This window comes from Cadophora gregata (assembly GCF_030347475.1).
Source record: "Cadophora gregata isolate MNR1 chromosome Unknown scaffold_1, whole genome shotgun sequence".
Classification (NCBI taxonomy): domain Eukaryota; kingdom Fungi; phylum Ascomycota; class Leotiomycetes; order Helotiales; family Ploettnerulaceae; genus Cadophora; species Cadophora gregata.
Window position 1 is genome coordinate 4,064,146 of NW_026695924.1, and position 17,699 is coordinate 4,081,844.

Consider the following 17,699-nt stretch of genomic DNA (forward strand, 5'->3'; position numbering starts at 1 on the left):
GTGTAACCTAAAACGTTGTTGATGTTGCCGAATTCCCAAGCCGTGGTCGCTCTCTCGGGATTCGCACGTCGAAGGGCGGGAACGGACCGTGGGCAGTCCCGGCATCTCCCCCAGTCTGTGCTACGATCCGGGGGAGCTTTCCCTGTAGTCCCTGCAGCATCAACATTCTAGCTTCGGTTCTATCTGCAGACTGAAGTGGTACGCTGGCTATCTAGATCTTCGATTTGAATCATTCAATTCTACACAGTCGAAGACAGCGTAAGCCCACGATGGACAGACTACCAATTCTTCAATGTCCACAACTACGAAACAAGACCGGTGATCCGGTGATTAGACATGTGTTAATTGCAAATCGTGGAGAGATTGCTTGCAGAGTAATCGAAACCTGCAAACGTCTTGGCATCACATCGATAGCTGTGTTCACCGACCCGTAAGTGCACAAATGCATTACTGTCTTCAAAATATTGGAAGATCTAACAATATATAGTGATAAAGGGGCTCTGTATGTCAAGCAGGCAGACCAGGCGATCCCACTTGGAGATATTGCCGGGCAAGATGGGAATCCCCACCTGAATATCAGGCTTCTCGTGAAGACTGCTCAGGAATATGAAGCTGATGCGATCCATCCCGGCTATGGCTACTTAAGTGAGAACTCCGAGTTTGCAGAAGCAATACGACAGTCAGGAATGCTATTCCTCGGTCCATCGCCTGAGAGTATGGCAGTGCTTGGAAACAAGCGATCCGCGAAGGATTATCTCCTGGAGCACGCACCTGAGGTTCCTCTCATTCCAGGATACAATGGTTCGGATCAAAGTATCGAGCGGCTCTTGAAAGAGGCGGACCAAATTGAGTATCCAGTCTTAATCAAAGCTTCTGCCGGAGGCGGCGGAAAGGGAATGAGGATTGTGTACGAGAGAAGCAAATTCGAAGATGAACTGGCAAGAGCTCAATCGGAGGCGGAAAGGGCGTTTGGGTCCTCGGACTGCATTGTGGAGAAATATATTGAGCGAAGCAAGCACATCGAGATACAAATCTTGGGTGATACACATGGCCAAGTGGTATCGTTGCTGGATCGCGAATGCTCTATTCAACGACGACATCAGAAGGTGATTGAAGAAGCACCATCACCATGGCTCTCGGATGAACTCAGAAAAGCAATGAGCATGACTGCAATTCAGATTGGCAAACTCCTCAACTACGTCAGCGCTGGGACTGTGGAGTTCATCGTGGATGTCGACACCTCGAAGTATTACTTCCTCGAGGTGAACACTCGGATTCAAGTCGAGCACCCTATTACCGAAGAAACAACCGGAACGGATATTGTCGCTCTTCAGGTATATGTGGCGAGTGGAGGATCTCTGGATGCGCTTGGGTACTTTAAAGACGGATTGGCACCTCAGGTTGGGCATGCAATCGAATGTCGCCTTTGCGCTGAAGACCCTTACCGCGACTTTTACCCAGACTCAGGCATCATCCGACGTTGGACGCCAGCTTCATCAGTCCTTTCAAGGTCGAGAGATGCGTATTCGCGTTTTGACTCGGGCATCGAGACTGGTTCGCAAGTCTCGGTGTTCTTCGACTCTTTAATGGCGAAAATAATAGTCTGGGCGCCGACAAGATCACTGGCCGTATCTCATATGGCCAAGATCATGGCCAACACGGTCTGCATCGGAATCAGAAGCAATCAATTATTCCTGCAGTCTTGCCTCCTCCATGCCAAATTTCAAGATCCTGAATATACGACGAGTTTCATCCCGGAACTGATGACCACGCTTGTCCGAAATCCGTATGTAAAGCACAGCGACGAATTCCAGAACCTCCTCTCCTTCATACCGTCAATGTTACAGCAGAAGAAGCAAGATTCCACTTCAGCAAGACGTCCTTTTGCGAGCATACCACCCTCTTTCAAGAATCAGAAGATGGACGCAGCAAATACCCAAGCTAGCATGGTGACCATTCCAGGCCTCAGTGGAAAGACTAATATTGTTGTTTGGGACGGAAGAAATTCCGTCAAGGTAGTCCCTTACAATGAAACCGAGTCCAGCAAAGGAGACGAGGACTTGAAGCCGGGTGTCTTGCTTGCACGGGGCTATAACAAGCTCAGCTCAAGACTGCGGGATACTCCGGCTCTGCAAAAGACCCCACCTCATGCTACCTCCATGGATATCCTAAGCATTTCACAGACAGCTCTTCAGAATTCAGAACTATGGACCCTCGACGACATTTCAGTTACTGTTGATGGCCAACGGTATACCATCTTCGCCTCATCTGGTCCACAAGGAGGGTCTGAGGCGGGTGCACACCAAGAAGTTTTTGCCCATATTCCCGCATTCGGAACATACGTCAAGTACCACCACTTCTCCCGTCTCTCATATGGCGAATCACTCCGAAGATCGGCAAAGATGGCAGCGGCAGCTGTGGATAAATCACCCAAAGCAACAATGCCTTGCAGAGTTCTCAACGTGCTGAAGAAAGACGGTGAGATGTTGAAGGTTGGAGAAATTGCAATGGTTGTCGAAAGTATGAAGATGGAGATGAACATTCTGGCTACTGCGGAAGGCAAATTCACAGCCAAGTTTCAGAAAGGAGACGCAGTAAACGAAGGCGAAGTGCTATTCACTGTAGATTAAACAGTTTAGAGTTCGAGATGTTGGAAATTGATGCATGTTCCAACCGCAATGTGTGTCTTTAGGCTCTTATCCACCGAAATTGGCCCCTGCACCAACGCCCTGATGCGAATGGAGACATCATGTTGAACCCCATCGGATCGCTGTATGGGTCATAGACATAGGGATTTGGTCCGCTTGAGTTTGACTGATTCGGTGTGGGAGCATAATTATTGAATCCATCAAATCCGACGAACGGGTTCCATGGCGAAGGGATCATGGCGGCAGTCGGTAGAGTAGTATCTTTTGGAGCTTGTGACATCGTGTTGTAATCAATGGTAGCCCGTATATTCTCCATTTGGTCGCCGTCAAATGCCTGCCAGTCAGGATTCGTGCCTAGGAGAGTCGCAGAAAGCTTCGACTGAGCAGCAAGTCGTTCTAGACCCAGCAGCTATGTCAAGTCAGTAAAAATTAATGATAGAAGATTCATGTAAAAGGTGTGATTACCATCCACTCAGCGTTTTTCCATCTCTGGGCAAGGGTTTTGAGAAAGAGGATGTCCGTTTGGTATAACTGTGTTGACTTTTGTTGGATACTCAAATCAGGATCCTCGAGGTAGAGTGTATGTATGGTCGCCGAAATTGTAGCGCAATATCCCATGAACGAGTAGGTAGCGATGTAGCCAGCTGCCTGGACATCACGAAGAAGCTCCGAAAGAGAACAGGCATTCTCTCGACAAGTCTGTATCGCACGATTCCAGAAGCTAAGAGGGGGTTTGGTTCCAAGAACTCGCGATTGCTGGTGCAGTAGAAGCGGGTGGTGAAGAAGACATTGGCAAGTCCTAAACAGTGCTCGAGAAAATATCACGGGACCCGCAACTTGCATATCAATATTGCCATCCTCACCACGCATCCGAGCTACGCTGTCCCCAAGACTGTTTCCAAATTCATATTTCATCTCCAGTTGAAGGAGGGCCGAGTTGATAGTGGCAAATAATGATTTCGAGTCCCAAGGGGGCAGCCGGCTTTCTCCTCTTAAATTCTGATGGATGCTGTGTTGCGCTGTACGACCCAGTACCGAAGCAGCCAGAATCACCAATGAAAAATTGCTGACGTCTCCTGTATTCGTCTCATTTGCTGAGAGTGCCTGCTCTAAGGATATAGTCCTCTTCCATTCGCCTTTCCGGAATGTAATTTCATCACAGGGAAGTTGCACCAAGCAGTGGGAATCTGCAAGGGCCACTGGCCTGGCGCGGCCACAGGAGCAAAGTTTGTCAAGGACATATATGGACCAGAATACTCTTCGTCGCTCTTCTTGTTCAGAATGACTCAGGTCTTGACTTGGTTCCATCATTAATTGCAAATCTTGGGCGATTCGTATAGACAAGCCGATCTTAAGCCAACCAGGATGACGCCTACCGGCTATTGTACACGTTATACTCGGCAATAAAAATGTTCCATTAGGGTTCCAACCTACCTGTGAAGTCAATGATAGATAATAGAGTGACTGCCTGACAGTAGTATATGTCCGGGTCACTCTCAGGCCCGAAACAGACAGCTACAATCAACTTCCACGACTCACTGGCATAGGCTCGGAGTGCCTCGGACTTCGACTCGCCAAAGTAAGGATCCGAAGAAAATCTTACTGCTGAAGCGATTACGGCGAACAGTAAGAATTCGGGGAGCGACTTGAGCTCAAGGCGCTGCCGGAATGTCTCTTCATGAAAGAATGAATATGGCTGGTTATGTGCTCGTTCAAAATATACATTGATCAAGTTGATCAAAACCGGATAAGGGGGAAGAACTCGAAAAGATGCTCTACACCAAATAAGCTAGGAGTTTGGGGAGATTTACTTGACTCACGGATTCGCATTGTTTGGTGGGACAGCATCGGGAGATGTCACGTTGATCAGATCGAAAGAAGCTCTACCATTTGGACCATTCTGATGAGGCGATATTATTTGATCGGAATTATTAGCATTATCTCGTGACTGGTTTAGAATAGCTGGGAGGTATCTGATGGGAGTAAGTAGAAGGATTGAAGGGCGCTTGTCTTCAACTTACGTGCTGAGCATCTCATGTAAATTATCCAATTTTGTCTCAATTGAAGCCACTCTTCTCGACAAATCGTCCTACGCACGCACTTAGCACGTGCTACAAAACAGAAGAGCAGTTATATTACAGAGTTACTCATATCTCTAGTGGCGGATTCGTTGGTATCTTGTGATTCAACTGTGACTTTGGTCCATTCGCAAACTTGATTAAGCCTACGGCAGAAACTGCACACAGGACGTTGCCCAGAGCACTTGGCCTTCTTGCGCCTATTTACGAGTCAGCATCGTTATGTTCGCGTCAAATTAAACAGCCTCAAGCTGATCGAAGGCCTCTGCCTCACTATCTTCCATCAAGATGGCTTACCTGCAATTCTGACAGGCCTGTTGGCTTCGTTTGATGCCTCGGTACTCATTCGCGGCTGGTCCAGGTGCTGAGCTTTGGGTCATCATCTTCTGTACCTGTTGTTCCTTGTGGGCCTCAATGAAGTATAATATGCCATGAATTACTGGATAGTAAATGTTGAAGCCATACGTAACGTTGACGAGATGATGTGGGAAGTGAGGTCGGCAAGTGGGGTTGCCCCGCTTCTAATCCCGCTGGGCAGCCATAAACGCCAAGAAACATTTTACAGACAGTACTGAGCCGTTTGGTCTTTTTTTTTTGAGTTACTTATAGATTCATAAAAGGTAAAAATTGTTCCCTGGAGCAGCTCAGCGGATATGCATCAGTTAAATCAACAAAATGTCTAGCATACAGACAGTGTCACTGACATATGAATTCGATGGCTCCCGCCCTCCGGATTTCGGGCAAGTTCTACATGGAGAACTGCAATTTGTATATTTTGAAGTTATACCTTGGAGGGATTGTATCTAGATTACTGCTCATTCTATTATCTTTCTTCAGAATCGTGATTGTTCGGCTCTATCCCCACGGTAGTACGTATTCTATAGCTTCTAAGCATGACGAGAACAGCAACGCATGCAGCACTCTCAACCTCAACACAATGCTCTTTTACATTCTAGCCAGACCTTTAAAACCAACATTGCCACGAACAGGATCCAGTGTAACGACTTCAAGGGTCATGCCTAGCACATGCCTAGTGTCTCTCGGATCAATGACTCCATCATCTAGGAGGTACGCTGAGGTCTTGTACACTTCCGAATCCTTCAACACTTGCTCACTGAGTCGCTTTGTCGAAGCCTTCAGTTCTCCTTCATCGACAGCTTTCTTTGATCTTGTTGCTGCTCCACGAGCAATGTTCTCCATCACTCCACTCAATTGATCAGGACCCATCACTGAACATCGACTGTTCGGCCAGGAGAACAGAAAGCGAGGGGCATACGACCTTCCGCACATCGCATAGTTTCCAGCCCCATATGAAGCGCCGCACACGATGCTGATATTTGGAACTGTACTTGTACTTACCGCGCTCACAAATTGTGCGCCTTTCTTGATAAGTCCGGCAGTCTCAGTCTTGAGACCCACCATGAAGCCGGTGACATTATGTAGAAACACGATAGGAGTTCGACTGGATCGGTTCGTCAGATAAATAATGCAGCACTTATCTTTGGTGTGAAACTTACTTTTGATTGCAGAGGCGAATGAATTGGGTTGACTTGTCTGCTTCGTTACAGAGGATGACAGGATTTTGATTTGCGATGATACCAGTGAGATGCCCTCCCGTTGTTAGCTCAACTTAATATCAATATTCTATTGACAGACTAACCATGAATTCGTGCCCAAATAGTGAGCATACCCTTCCCAAACCGTGGTTTGAATTGAGAAATCTGCGCGCCATCCACAATGCGAAGAATAATTTCCATCATATCCATGGGTTGTCGAATATCGGGATCCACGAGGCCTAAAAGTTCCTCTGGGTTATATTTAACCTCTGCATATGGAGCTGTAATTAAAGGTCTGTTCAACTGTTTCTGTGCACTCGATGTGGTCAGGACCCACTCGCGGGCTTTTCTTATTGCATCAAGTCTTGACATCCGTCAGTGCCTATTTTAAACTCTCAGAAGAAACTGGACTTACTCATCACCTGCAAGTTGATCTGAGAGCCCAGTAACTGTCGAGTGCATCGTTGCCCCTCCCAGCGTCTCGGCATCTACAACCTCACCGGTGGCCATTTTCACCAATGGTGGTCCTCCCAGAAAGACTTGTGCTTGATCTTGTACGAATATTGTATAATCTGACAGAGCTGGATGGTATGCGCCGCCTGCGGTTGAAGAACCGAAAACGACGGCACAACTAGGCAAGCCATTCTTCGTTCGTAGAGCGAGGTCTCGAAATATCTGCCCGCTTTTGTGGAAAACTCGAAACTGTTGGGGAAGGAAAACACCGGCCTGGAAAACAGAACTTCGTCAGTCTAAATGACTTGGCGGTTTCAGTGAGATTGATCAGGATATACTCACAGATTGTACAAGCGCTATCAAAGGTAGCCGGTTTTCGGATGCAATAGCAGTGATTCGGTTTTGCTTCAAAACAGTAAATTCATTCCAAGACCCTCCTTGGATAGATAGTATGTGTGCTAGGATCATACAAATTATACCACTAAGTCATGATGAGTTCACTGTTCTTCGTATACAGATCTCAGAAAGCTCACTTCACAACTCCAATGCCTGCTATCAGACTGGCAGATGGGGAAGAGTCCGGAAGATCATGACCTGCAAAGGCACACAGTTCCAAAAATGGGGTGTCTGGGTCTCGGAGAAGAGCAACCCTATCTCTTGCTGAAATTTTTTAGGCAAATTTTAGAAACAACTCGGTTTAACTCCATCATACCTAGAATCTGTCTTGAAGTGTGTTTCTCGATGGCTTTTGCATTTCTGCCTTCTTGGGACGCGGCCTCCGAAGCGCTGTGGTACTTGGCAATGATATCGTTCCATTTGGTCGAATTTTCTCTAAACTTTGCAGATTTCAGATCTAAATTGCTCGACATGGAAGGAAAGTTTGCTTGTATTGAGCCCAAATCCATTGTGGTGGTTGATGTTGCATGATACAATGAAGGGATTCGTATTGGTCTGAAGATCTCAGCCTTGAAGATGCATCGCCAGCCTAGAAACAGGCTTGAGAATGAAAGGCTCTCATGAATAAGTTCAGACCATTTACCAGGATATGCCGACTGCTCCACCTGCATTCAGCTCGGGAACTGGCAGTGGGAAGAAGGTTCGCCAAGCACGGTCCGGGTCATCCGTCCCCAACTTCCCCACGAAACCGGTCCGCACAATAACACTCCAGAGCGGGAACGAGTCGGGATACGTAATTACAGGAGCTATGGGAGAAAACTAAATTTGGATCTGAATGATGTTTTCCCAAAATCAGATGTCTCGGTTTAGAGTAGGTTAACTGCACGGTCAGCTGGGATTGAACAATCACACCCTGGCATTTCAAGCCCTCGAAACCCGCACTTCCTCTGTCTCCACAAACAACTCGGTTACGAAGTTTATCATGATGATAGACCAGCCACTCCACGACAATATTTTACCAAGAGAGAACGAAAAGATGACAAATCATTGCAAGCCATCTCTGCTCGTTGGTGATTCAACTTCACAACTGTGGGACCTAACACTCACTCAATTGCTTCAAAAGCAAGCCGGACTAAATCCGTCTAGACCATGTGTGGTTTTCCCAGAGTACAACTATCGTGTCTCCTATGCAGAACTCTACCACAAATCAATAAAAGTTGCCAAAGGATTGAAGAAGATAGGAATACGAAATGGAGACAGGGTTGGAATTTTGGCTGGCAACTTACCAGCATACGTTGAACTCTTCTTTGCCGCATCTCATGTTGGGGGAATATTTGTCGTCTTGAATACCACATACACCCCCAGGGAGCTTCTCTTTGCTCTCAAACATTCAGGTCAGTTTTTCTCGCAAGCCAATCTTCAATACTTGTCACATCCTTACAGAGAACAGGATGTAAAGCTCTCTTTGTTGCCACATCTATCGGCAAATCTTCGACTACAAAGATCATGAGCATGCTGAAGAGTGTCAGCAAAGATGAGTTGCCCGAGCTGCAAAATGTCGTTTGTCTCAAGCAAAATACCGAATGTGATTTTCTTAGTTACGATCAGTTCTGGCGGGCTGGAGAAAGTGTTTCTGATCATGAGATCTTCTCAACTATGCAACAGCAATTGGCAGACCAAGTGTGCAATCTGCAATTTACAAGTGGCACAACTGGTGCACCAAAAGCTGCAATGCTAACACACTCGTATGTTTCTCAGTCCACTGCAACAGACTGAACCATACTCACCTCGTCAGGAATATTATCAACAATGGAAGATTTGTAGGCGATAGAATGTGTCTGGGCTCTGAAGACATTATCTGCTGCGCACCTCCTCTTTTCCATTGCTTCGGGTTGGTTTTGGGACTTCTTGCGGTCATTACGCATGGTGCTTGTATTGTATTCCCAAGCGAAACTTTTCAAGCATCACTGGTTTTGAAGGCTGTTTCTGAAGAGTCATGTACTGGTCTCCACGGCGTTCCAGCCATGTTTGCTGCTGAGTTGGAACTCCTGAAAGGGGACTCAGCGAGAGAGTTCTCTTCCCTGCGAACGGGAATTGCGGCCGGATCGCCTGTTCCTCAGAAAATGATGGCTGATCTCCGGAAGAAAATGAATATGAAAGAGATAACAAGTACATATGGTAAGCGACCTGATGAGCAGAGTCTTTGGAAGTGTCTAACATTTTATAGGGATGACGGAGACGTCCCCTGGCTCTTTCATGTCGTACACAGATGATCCGGTAGAAAAACGACTGTCCACCGTTGGAAAGATTTTGCCACACACAAGGGCCAAGATTGTGAACACCAGGGGTGATACTGTGCCGATAGGGACTCGAGGGGAGCTTATGGTGTCAGGATTCCAGCTACAGAAAGGATATTGGAGAAATCCGAAGAAGACCGCTGAATCGATGCAACGTGATGAAGAAGGTTGTCTTTGGATGCGAACTGGAGATGAAGCTGTCTTTGACAACGAAGGATATTGTAGCATCACGGGGAGAATAAAAGACATCATAATTCGAGGTATGCATTTCCAAATATCATGGTACAACAAGTTGATTGAAATGAAAACAAACAGGAGGCGAAAATATTTTCCCTCTGGAGATCGAAGAAGTGCTTGGTCAGCATCCATCTATCATTCAGCCCAGCGTTATTGGTCTTCCTGACGCCAAGTACGGCGAGGTGGTAGCCGCTTTCCTCCAACATCGCTCAGCAGAGCCACGCCCATCAGATCAAGAGTTGAGAAACTTTGTGAGGCAAACACTGGGCTGGCATAAAGCTCCAGTACATGTATTCTGGCTAGGAGAAGGAGAGGATTTCCCAAAAACTGGGAGTGGTAAAGTCCAGAAGCATATTTTGAGAGCTATAGGAAAGGAGAGACTGAAGCGATCAGTCCGTACTTCGAGATTGTAGCTTCTTACTATTGTATTCAAAAAGCTGGTATGCAACAATTATCTTGACCAAACTGATAAACTGCCTCCCTTCCGAAATTTACACGTGCGTGCCCTTTGTGGAGAGCACTATCTGAACCAAAATCTCCAAAATCCAATTGCCGATCATATTTCTGACACTCGAACTTGATCGCATCCAAAACCCATGCTTGCGGTACCGCTAGTCCTTCAATTGGAGACGCATAGGACGATTATCCTGCTTTATCGAAGCCCACGGTCCGGAGCCGTTATCATAAAGCTCCTCTCGCTTATCAGCCTTCTGGCGAAGTAAACAAGCGAGGATAGTCTAAATTCACCCAAGTGTAGCGAAACTCAGAGAACAAGGTAGAGGATATGTGAGTTGCCCTAGTTCTATCAAGAGGACTCTTCAGAGACGCCGTCTAGAGATAATTGATCTCGGTATATCGCCAATGCGGGGTAATATCCTCCTCCCAAAGCAGAATGCACCGCGGCTCTTCCACAACTTCGCCAGGCATTTAGGTATGATGTATTGATACACATAACTTGTCCTCAGCCACCAAAACAACCAAGAACAACCACCGAAACGAAGAAGACTGCAGAACCAGGAGCATGTGAAAAATTGGCGACATGCAGAACGGCCATTCACGTAGCCATGGCCAATGGCAACATCAAGTCCACCATCACAAATACCAGAACCGCACGTGAGATGACTAAACTTCATAAGCCGAAGGGAGCCTGATACAGATCCAGGACATGATTTGAGATTCAGGGTGAACTCAATTGGGGAGGAGATTATTAAGACGGGTCGTCGAGCAGAAATTATTATACATGCACCCTCCCATGGTTGGAAGTAGGTTGAAACCGTGTGCTTCGATCAATTAATGACATACGTGTTCTGATTCCCTTTATTTGTCCATAAATCTTTCTACACATCGAGATGGAGACTTTTCTATAAAAACCAAGGCTCGCTTAAAATATACAGTCTTCTTCAGGCTAGGCTAGACAAGGCACAGAGGTAACTGTTGATTTATCCGGCGTGACTCACCATCAAAGAGATAGATAGGCTGCCTGAACTTGAAAGCATTACTACCATCGCTATAAAGTCATATATTTCAAGCATTTTTGGGGTTCAAGTGCCTACTTTGTTGTTCCGCTCTTTAACAACAATGACACTGCACATGCTTCCCGCAGTATCTGACGTACAACCTAAACAACGCACGATGAGCATTCTCCACCTCTCCACGGACGTCCTCAAGCACATTTTTGACAATTTTAGAGATCATAAAATCATATCTCAAGGAAGTATGCAGTGGGGATTCAGCAGCATACGCTTCATCGACGCAGAAAACATCAATCGCCAACAGACTGTCCGCAACCTACGTCTTGTTTGTCGTCTGTTCCATGATGTCGCATCACCACTCTTGTGCCCAGTGCTGCGCGTCGAGCTCGATGAAACTTCACTCCAGCGTGCTGAAAATATTTCTCGCAGCCCCAACCTTTCATCCACGGTCCATGGCATCCAGGTAGTACTTCATTACCGTCCGAAGCAACTTGCAATGCATTTGTCACAGTATAAAACCTGGCGCCAAAAAGACCTCGAAGAGAGTTTGGGAACCTGTGATTACTTGGCTGAAACGTGGTATCTTGGAGGCCATGATAAGAGTGACGATACTATCTGCCCACTGCCGTATCGACGGTATGAGAAAGCCATGGATAATTATCAAGAGACTTTTCATCGTGGTCCGAGCTAGTGAGTTCCGGGGGTGAAATTGAGGAAGGGCAGGATGACGATCAAAATGGTCGATACCTTGAGTATCAGCACATTTTGCTCAAGGGACACGAGCAATATCAAAGAAAGCACGAGGAACAGCTTAGACTGATTGCAGACGGATCGTTTGCAAATAGACTGGCGGCATCTATATCTAAAATGAACCATGCCACATCTCTTGGCTTCATCGACAAGATAGATTGTATCCCAGACCCATATTTTGAGGATCCCACTCTCTTGTCCACCAGCATGGACGATCTCCGTAAACTCATGTCCAAGGCACATGAATGGTCCACAATCGAACAGATGGACAGAGCACCGGAATTGTTGCCAGCAAAACTCCTCTCGGAGATCCCGATCGCTGTGCACAAGGCGGGGGTTAATTTACGAGATATAAATATTGGCTGCTTTCCGACGAGGGGCAACCAAACCATGGTTTTTCCAAGCCATCAGGACCACTATAACGCAAAATGGTCTGACCTCCGTGCCGCATGCCAGTCGATTTCCAAGTTTTCCTTTGGAGCAGGTAACATGAACAAGAAGCCTGTCCGAGACGAGCCTTTGGCAGCAAAAGACCAACAAGCCATGGATCAGTACCTTAGCACGATGATCAGTGGGAACAACCTCCAGGACTTAATGCTCAACTTCCACGTTTTCGGAATCAACACTAGAAGAGCAGGAGAATTAATAGAGGAGCCTCATCATATCGGTAAGCTACTCGAGTCGGTCGTTTTGCCGCGCATTACTACTCTGCATTTAGGTGGAGGAGCTGCCATGAATCAAGATGAGTTGGAGCATTTCTGCCGTGGATTAGGAGGTACCCTGACGAGCGTTCATCTACACAGCCTGGATTTGTCGAATGGAAGCTGGGCAGGTATACTAGATATATTGCGCGACAAAGTTGGGACAAGGCGCTTGGAAGGGAGGTGCAGAGTGAGTGCTTTGGGCTTGAAGGGAGGTGAGTTTGGGCAGAGAAAGCGGAGAGACCCCTTTGCCAGCTTTCTGAAGTGGGCTATTGAACCAGAGCCTTCAATTGTCCTCAGATCGTTTCAATATGTCACAGGTGCAGAGGAAATGGCGAACCCGCTACGCCAACACGAAAGCCAAGGAGCTGGTGCCTAGGGTGCCGGAAAAATCACTTTCCCAAATTGTCAGGACTAATTATACTGTGGATTCATAAATCATCAGGCAAGCCACTCCTATCGTGTATCCCAGCATACAAGTAAATACTTCAAAGAGAACCTCCCAATTGTCTGCCGATTCTGTAGTCTCATAGTACAACGTCCTAAACAAAGTAAAACATCACTGATCGATCAATCATCAACCAAGACCTCCAGATCAGGTCCACTTTTCTTTGATGACATCTCTTCTTTCTCCAATCTCATCTTCCTAGCCTTCTCAACAAACATCTTACCATACTCATTCAAGACCTGCATACCCTCTCCTTTTGGCTTGACACTGACCTCAATCAGACCCCGCCTCCCATATCCCATAGTGCCCACCCTCCCAACCACGAAAATCCTCTTCGCCGTGACCATGCTTTTCAGCAGAGTAATGGCTTCGTCTCTCTCGACAAAGTCGCGTTCAGAGCCAGATTCAGATATCGAGCATGATGAACGTCGAGACCGGGTTGTGCGACCTCCATCTCGGATTGAAAGTCCCTTGCTTTTGTTGACAACTGAAACACCTGCGGATCTGGACGATGAAGGTATCCATAGTTGTCGTAAAGCTGTTGGGTCTGGGGGTTGCACCGCTTCTGGTGGTGGAGGCGGAGACGGAGGCGGTGCAACTCGTCCGTTCGGTCCTAGGGAATAGGCGCCAGGAGGTAACCGTTGCCTCTGTGGAGGCGGTGGTATGGGTTTTGGAGGCTCTGGAAAAGGCCACATGTGCATATTTACCTCCCATCCTGGCTCTACCAGTGTTTCCCATACTTGTGGTAGGATGATCTGTCCACTGAGGTCGCCGCTCGCACACAACAAGTCATAATGGCCTTCGAGAACATGCGGACCTAGTACATCGACATGCAGAAATGCTTGCTTGATGAGTTCTTCAACACCCTTACAACCATGTCAGCAGGTTCTCACCAATAAAAGGGTGTACGTGGTAAGAGAACAGAGAAATAGGAACAGAAAGCTTACATTCCATGTGGCAGCCATATGGAAAGGGAATGAATATTTCCTCCCAACAGCGTCCTTAAACCTGATCGGTGCCTTAGATCTGCCGAACTCGGCATTGGCTCTTGGCTCATTACTGAACGGTCCCGGGGTTGTCATTCCCCTCGCCATAACGGTTTCTCTTTCTCGTTCATGTTTTCGACTCCACTCTTCTTTTTCTTTCCTCAAAGCTGACAGTTCTCTTGCTACGAGCTCAGCTTCAACGCGTCTGCGAACTTCTCTTTCTATGTTAATCTCTTGCACACTGGTCTCGGAACACTTAGTACAAGAGCTCTGGATATGGGCAGCTGCTGAAGAGACCTTGCTCGGCACATCCTGCAAATTAGCCGAGTATACGAACCCAACAAAAGAGTAAGCGGGATTGGTTGGTAACATATGCCAGACAAGGAGAGGCAGACTAAGTATCATGAAGGTTGACGACGTGCTCTTGTATACTGATTCGATTGCGACGGGCTCTAGGCCACTGGGTATATCTCTCAGCCATTCCGCCCAAGCCCACACGCTGTCTTCGTCGGGTTCGGTATCTGGGAAACAGTCCACTTTGAGACGGACTGAGAGGAGAACGCGTGGGTATTTTGTTCTCGTTCCTCGCTCTATTGGTCCTGCTGACGCGACTGGGGCTGTTCTTTGTTGATTGAGGCGGGAGCGTTTTGGTTTCTTGCTAGACGAGTCCCATATATCCCAGTCATCCTCGGCATCCGTTGGCAAGGTGGCATTTCTCACTGGGAGGGGAGAAAGTAAGATACTACTCTTCGCCGGCCAACCCGTCAGGAAATCATGGATCGGCGTTCTTCTCTCCAAAGTCTCGTGTCGTGGTAGGCCCTTCTCATCTAACATGACGTTTCCCTGAGCATCTCTCAAAAATTCTGGCTTCAAACTGTTCAGGCAGTTGATTAATCGGCGATGTAACTCTGTCACTGCTAACGGAGGACCTGCAGAGGCCGCTCCAAGCTCTCGGATAAGTACATTGGTGAATGAAAGTGTTCCGGAGGCTGGACATTGGTGATCCATTCCACACGCTGCGAGGACTTCGGTAGTACTAGGAGGGAAGGAGCTTCGAGCATTCGAAAAGTAGCAGCTGTCACACAGAAATAGCACGTCTGCCATGGGTTTTTCCCGGAGCATGTCTTCCAAGCCATAAAACACGCGCCCGGCATGATAAACAATCATCAGATTGTTCTTCCCATCATTTTCTCGGATGAAACTCGCAAGCGTGCTCTTTACCAAATCTGCAGTATATCCTGTCGGAATCCTGAAATCCTCTACCTCAAAGTGATAAAGGTCTGAAAAGACACATCTCAAACGATGTATATCTGCCCACGAGCAAGGATTTCCCTCATCCCAGCTCATCATCAGGACGCGCACCGCTTTATATTCAGGTCTGGCTCGCATTGGCCATGCTCCATCGATAGCTGATTGAAGGTCGGCGGCAAGCTGTTCAATAGTGGGTATGTGTGAATCCGTTAGTGTAGTGTTGTGTGTATTCGCTTTGATCTCGTATTGTGGAGGGTTTGAAACTTCAATAGATTCAACTTTAGTGGTAGAGGCAGGGGCCTGGTGAGTGCTGATATCAGACGGGCTGTCATCCACGGTCGGAGTCATGATACCGTCATCTGTACTGTCAACTACCGATTGATTGAGAGTAGATTCGCGGTCAAGAAGTATGCGTTCTGCCTTTGCTACAACATGTGATTCGCTAAACTGTGGAGGGATACCCTTGATTACTGAGAGTTTCTCACTGCTTGTGGAATTGGGGACCATCCTGAATATGTGAAAATAATGATGTGAACTCACACGATAGCTGCTTGAAACACCGTCGAGACCTCGATCGATGAAACGTTCTCCAGATGCCATCTTTATCGCTCCATCGCTGCCATGGGCAGGGGAAGGCTCCCTGAAACTTTCAGTCGTCGGCATATTGCACCTGGCTCAGCTAACAAGAAACTCGTGGGCCACGAAAGCTAAGATGATGTGAGATCTTTGATATTTTGATGAAGTTAGAGGAAGGAAAGCTGAGCTGAAGTCAAGATTAGGCGACCAGGCTGAAGCTGATGATGCTCGGCATGCAGCTGCAGCAGACTTTGCCTCATCAAGCGACTTGCATGCAATGCCCGTCTCACATGACTGCTGTGTTACACAGGCGGGATCATCTAGGGGCCGTGAAAGGTTTCAGGCACTTGGGCTTTATGCCTATCATCTCAACAGACTTAGAAGATTGCCATTTGATGTGGTCACTATTTGGACCCCTTTTTGGGCTAAGCGAGGGATTCGCTTCAGGCTTCTGGAATTTTAGCGACGTGTACACTGTCCTACTCATCGTCCCAGCGAGAAGTGCTAGGATGCTGTGCGCGGTCCAGGCCGAGAACTTCTCAGAACCTACAGCCGAATTACGATGGCTTCTTCGCCTTCAACTGCATACCCCTTGAGTTCCTCAGTGTTTCGAACGAATTGCCAACTGGCCGCCCGCCTTTGGGAGTGCGAAAGACCTCCAGTTCCCCATTAGGCACCATAATCTGTTCTTGCAGATGCCAGGCACTGGCGGAGCGATGGCAGTCGAAAGCGTTACAGTGAAGTGGAGACCAAGGAACCAACTCCATCAGTGAACTATCATTGCCCAATAGTTACAAAACGCCACAAAAGAGAGAGCCAGACAGCACTCTGAAAGCACGGAACTTGAGGGAAAAAAGCTCGGAAACGCGGCGCGGGATTTGGAACCAAGATTGAAGCTGAGGTGGGGGCCAGCGCTTGGATCTCTCATCGTCCACCCAATGTCAAGGTCGTCTAAAGCTGCCAAGACGAATCTGTGTCGATAAAAGGTATCTTAAGCACCAAAGTTGAAGGTTCGTATGTCAACGAGTGAGCGTCCAAGTCGTGTCTCATGACTGTGTCGTGCTGTAGGATTTTGCATCCTCACTATACCACAGTAATAAGAAGTTGTCATAGGAATGTGAAAGTACCTTGAAGGAAGTTAAACATCGCAAGTACTGATGGAGCGGTGGTATCCTTCAGCTGGAACACTGAGCGGCTGAGGATGACCGCATGCCATATCCACATTCATATTCTTCTAGAATCTGGTTCACATACATTGACGTTCATAGAAATTGAAATATTTCTTTTACTGTTCTCAAAGTCTTGGATCGGGTGGAATGACCTGACGGTGCTGCCATTCGGCTTCGGTTGATACTTCAGCTGAACAGATCACGTCAGCATCGCCACGATGCTGGCGGCAAGAGATCCTTCCGCGCTTCTTTGCTCGTCATGATAGTGTCAGCACAAGTGAACAAGCGCGATTGTGCGATCCAGTAGAAGGCTTTAGATTGTTTAAATTGACTTAACGGGATGCTGTGGCCGTTTTCTAACGGTGATAGTAGGAAAAGAAGCTTGCCTTTGCGTGCAGCGTGCTCAGCGTAGAAGCTACCGCTTGATGCAGGTTGCTGACCGATTGTAATGCGCGTAATGATAAGTCCGCATGCAGGTTTAGTGATCCTTCAGAACACAATTCAAATCACTGCCAGGGAACTGGCATGTTCTGTTCGCATCCCGTGCCTTAGACCTAGAGTAGTAACAGTGTCGAGAACAGGCTCGTATGGACGGGAGTTGATTTGAAATACTGTCGTCTAAGGTTTTAAGGAAGGCGATGACAATTTACTTCAGTTGATGGGAGAAGGTTATCCTCATGT

General features: G+C 47.3%; 6 protein-coding genes across 6 annotated transcripts; 3 read left to right on the forward strand and 3 right to left on the reverse strand.

Annotated features, from left to right (window-relative positions):
• Positions 1–269: 269 nt before the first annotated feature.
• On the forward strand, positions 270–2,630 carry ONS95_001327 (uncharacterized protein; the record flags this gene model as incomplete). Its single annotated transcript, XM_058494521.1, has 2 exons — positions 270–430; positions 488–2,630. The coding sequence occupies 2 exons, from the start codon at positions 270–272 to the stop codon at positions 2,628–2,630; spliced, it is 2,304 nt and encodes a 767-aa protein (XP_058364726.1).
• Positions 2,631–2,688: 58 nt separating this feature from the next.
• ONS95_001328 (uncharacterized protein) lies at positions 2,689–5,109 on the reverse strand (the record flags this gene model as incomplete). The annotated part of the gene is made up of 7 exons (XM_058494522.1): positions 2,689–3,057; positions 3,114–4,027; positions 4,083–4,423; positions 4,469–4,621; positions 4,670–4,737; positions 4,788–4,926; positions 5,024–5,109. The coding sequence occupies 7 exons, from the start codon at positions 5,107–5,109 to the stop codon at positions 2,689–2,691; spliced, it is 2,070 nt and encodes a 689-aa protein (XP_058364727.1).
• Positions 5,110–5,513: 404 nt separating this feature from the next.
• ONS95_001329 (uncharacterized protein) lies at positions 5,514–7,812 on the reverse strand. Its single transcript, XM_058494523.1, has 7 exons — positions 7,448–7,812; positions 7,269–7,395; positions 7,078–7,216; positions 6,698–7,008; positions 6,387–6,646; positions 6,244–6,337; positions 5,514–6,188 (listed from the first exon to the last, which is right to left on the reverse strand). Exons 1-7 carry the CDS (start codon positions 7,800–7,802, stop codon positions 5,672–5,674), a joined length of 1,803 nt encoding a protein of 600 aa, XP_058364728.1. The 5' UTR covers positions 7,803–7,812; the 3' UTR covers positions 5,514–5,671.
• Positions 7,813–7,943: 131 nt separating this feature from the next.
• On the forward strand, positions 7,944–10,122 carry ONS95_001330 (uncharacterized protein). Its single transcript, XM_058494524.1, has 5 exons — positions 7,944–8,525; positions 8,582–8,876; positions 8,927–9,309; positions 9,359–9,688; positions 9,744–10,122. The coding sequence occupies exons 1-5, from the start codon at positions 8,114–8,116 to the stop codon at positions 10,076–10,078; spliced, it is 1,755 nt and encodes a 584-aa protein (XP_058364729.1). The 5' UTR covers positions 7,944–8,113; the 3' UTR covers positions 10,079–10,122.
• A 1,090-nt stretch (positions 10,123–11,212) lies between these two features.
• Positions 11,213–13,036, forward strand: ONS95_001331 (uncharacterized protein). Its single transcript, XM_058494525.1, has one exon. It carries the CDS (start codon positions 12,005–12,007, stop codon positions 12,965–12,967), a length of 963 nt encoding a protein of 320 aa, XP_058364730.1. The 5' UTR covers positions 11,213–12,004; the 3' UTR covers positions 12,968–13,036.
• Positions 11,213–17,674, reverse strand: ONS95_001332 (uncharacterized protein). The gene is made up of 4 exons (XM_058494526.1): positions 17,405–17,674; positions 15,814–17,266; positions 13,984–15,720; positions 11,213–13,902 (listed from the first exon to the last, which is right to left on the reverse strand). Exons 2-4 carry the CDS (start codon positions 15,934–15,936, stop codon positions 13,159–13,161), a joined length of 2,604 nt encoding a protein of 867 aa, XP_058364731.1. The 5' UTR covers positions 15,937–17,266; positions 17,405–17,674; the 3' UTR covers positions 11,213–13,158.
• Positions 17,675–17,699: the final 25 nt, after the last annotated feature.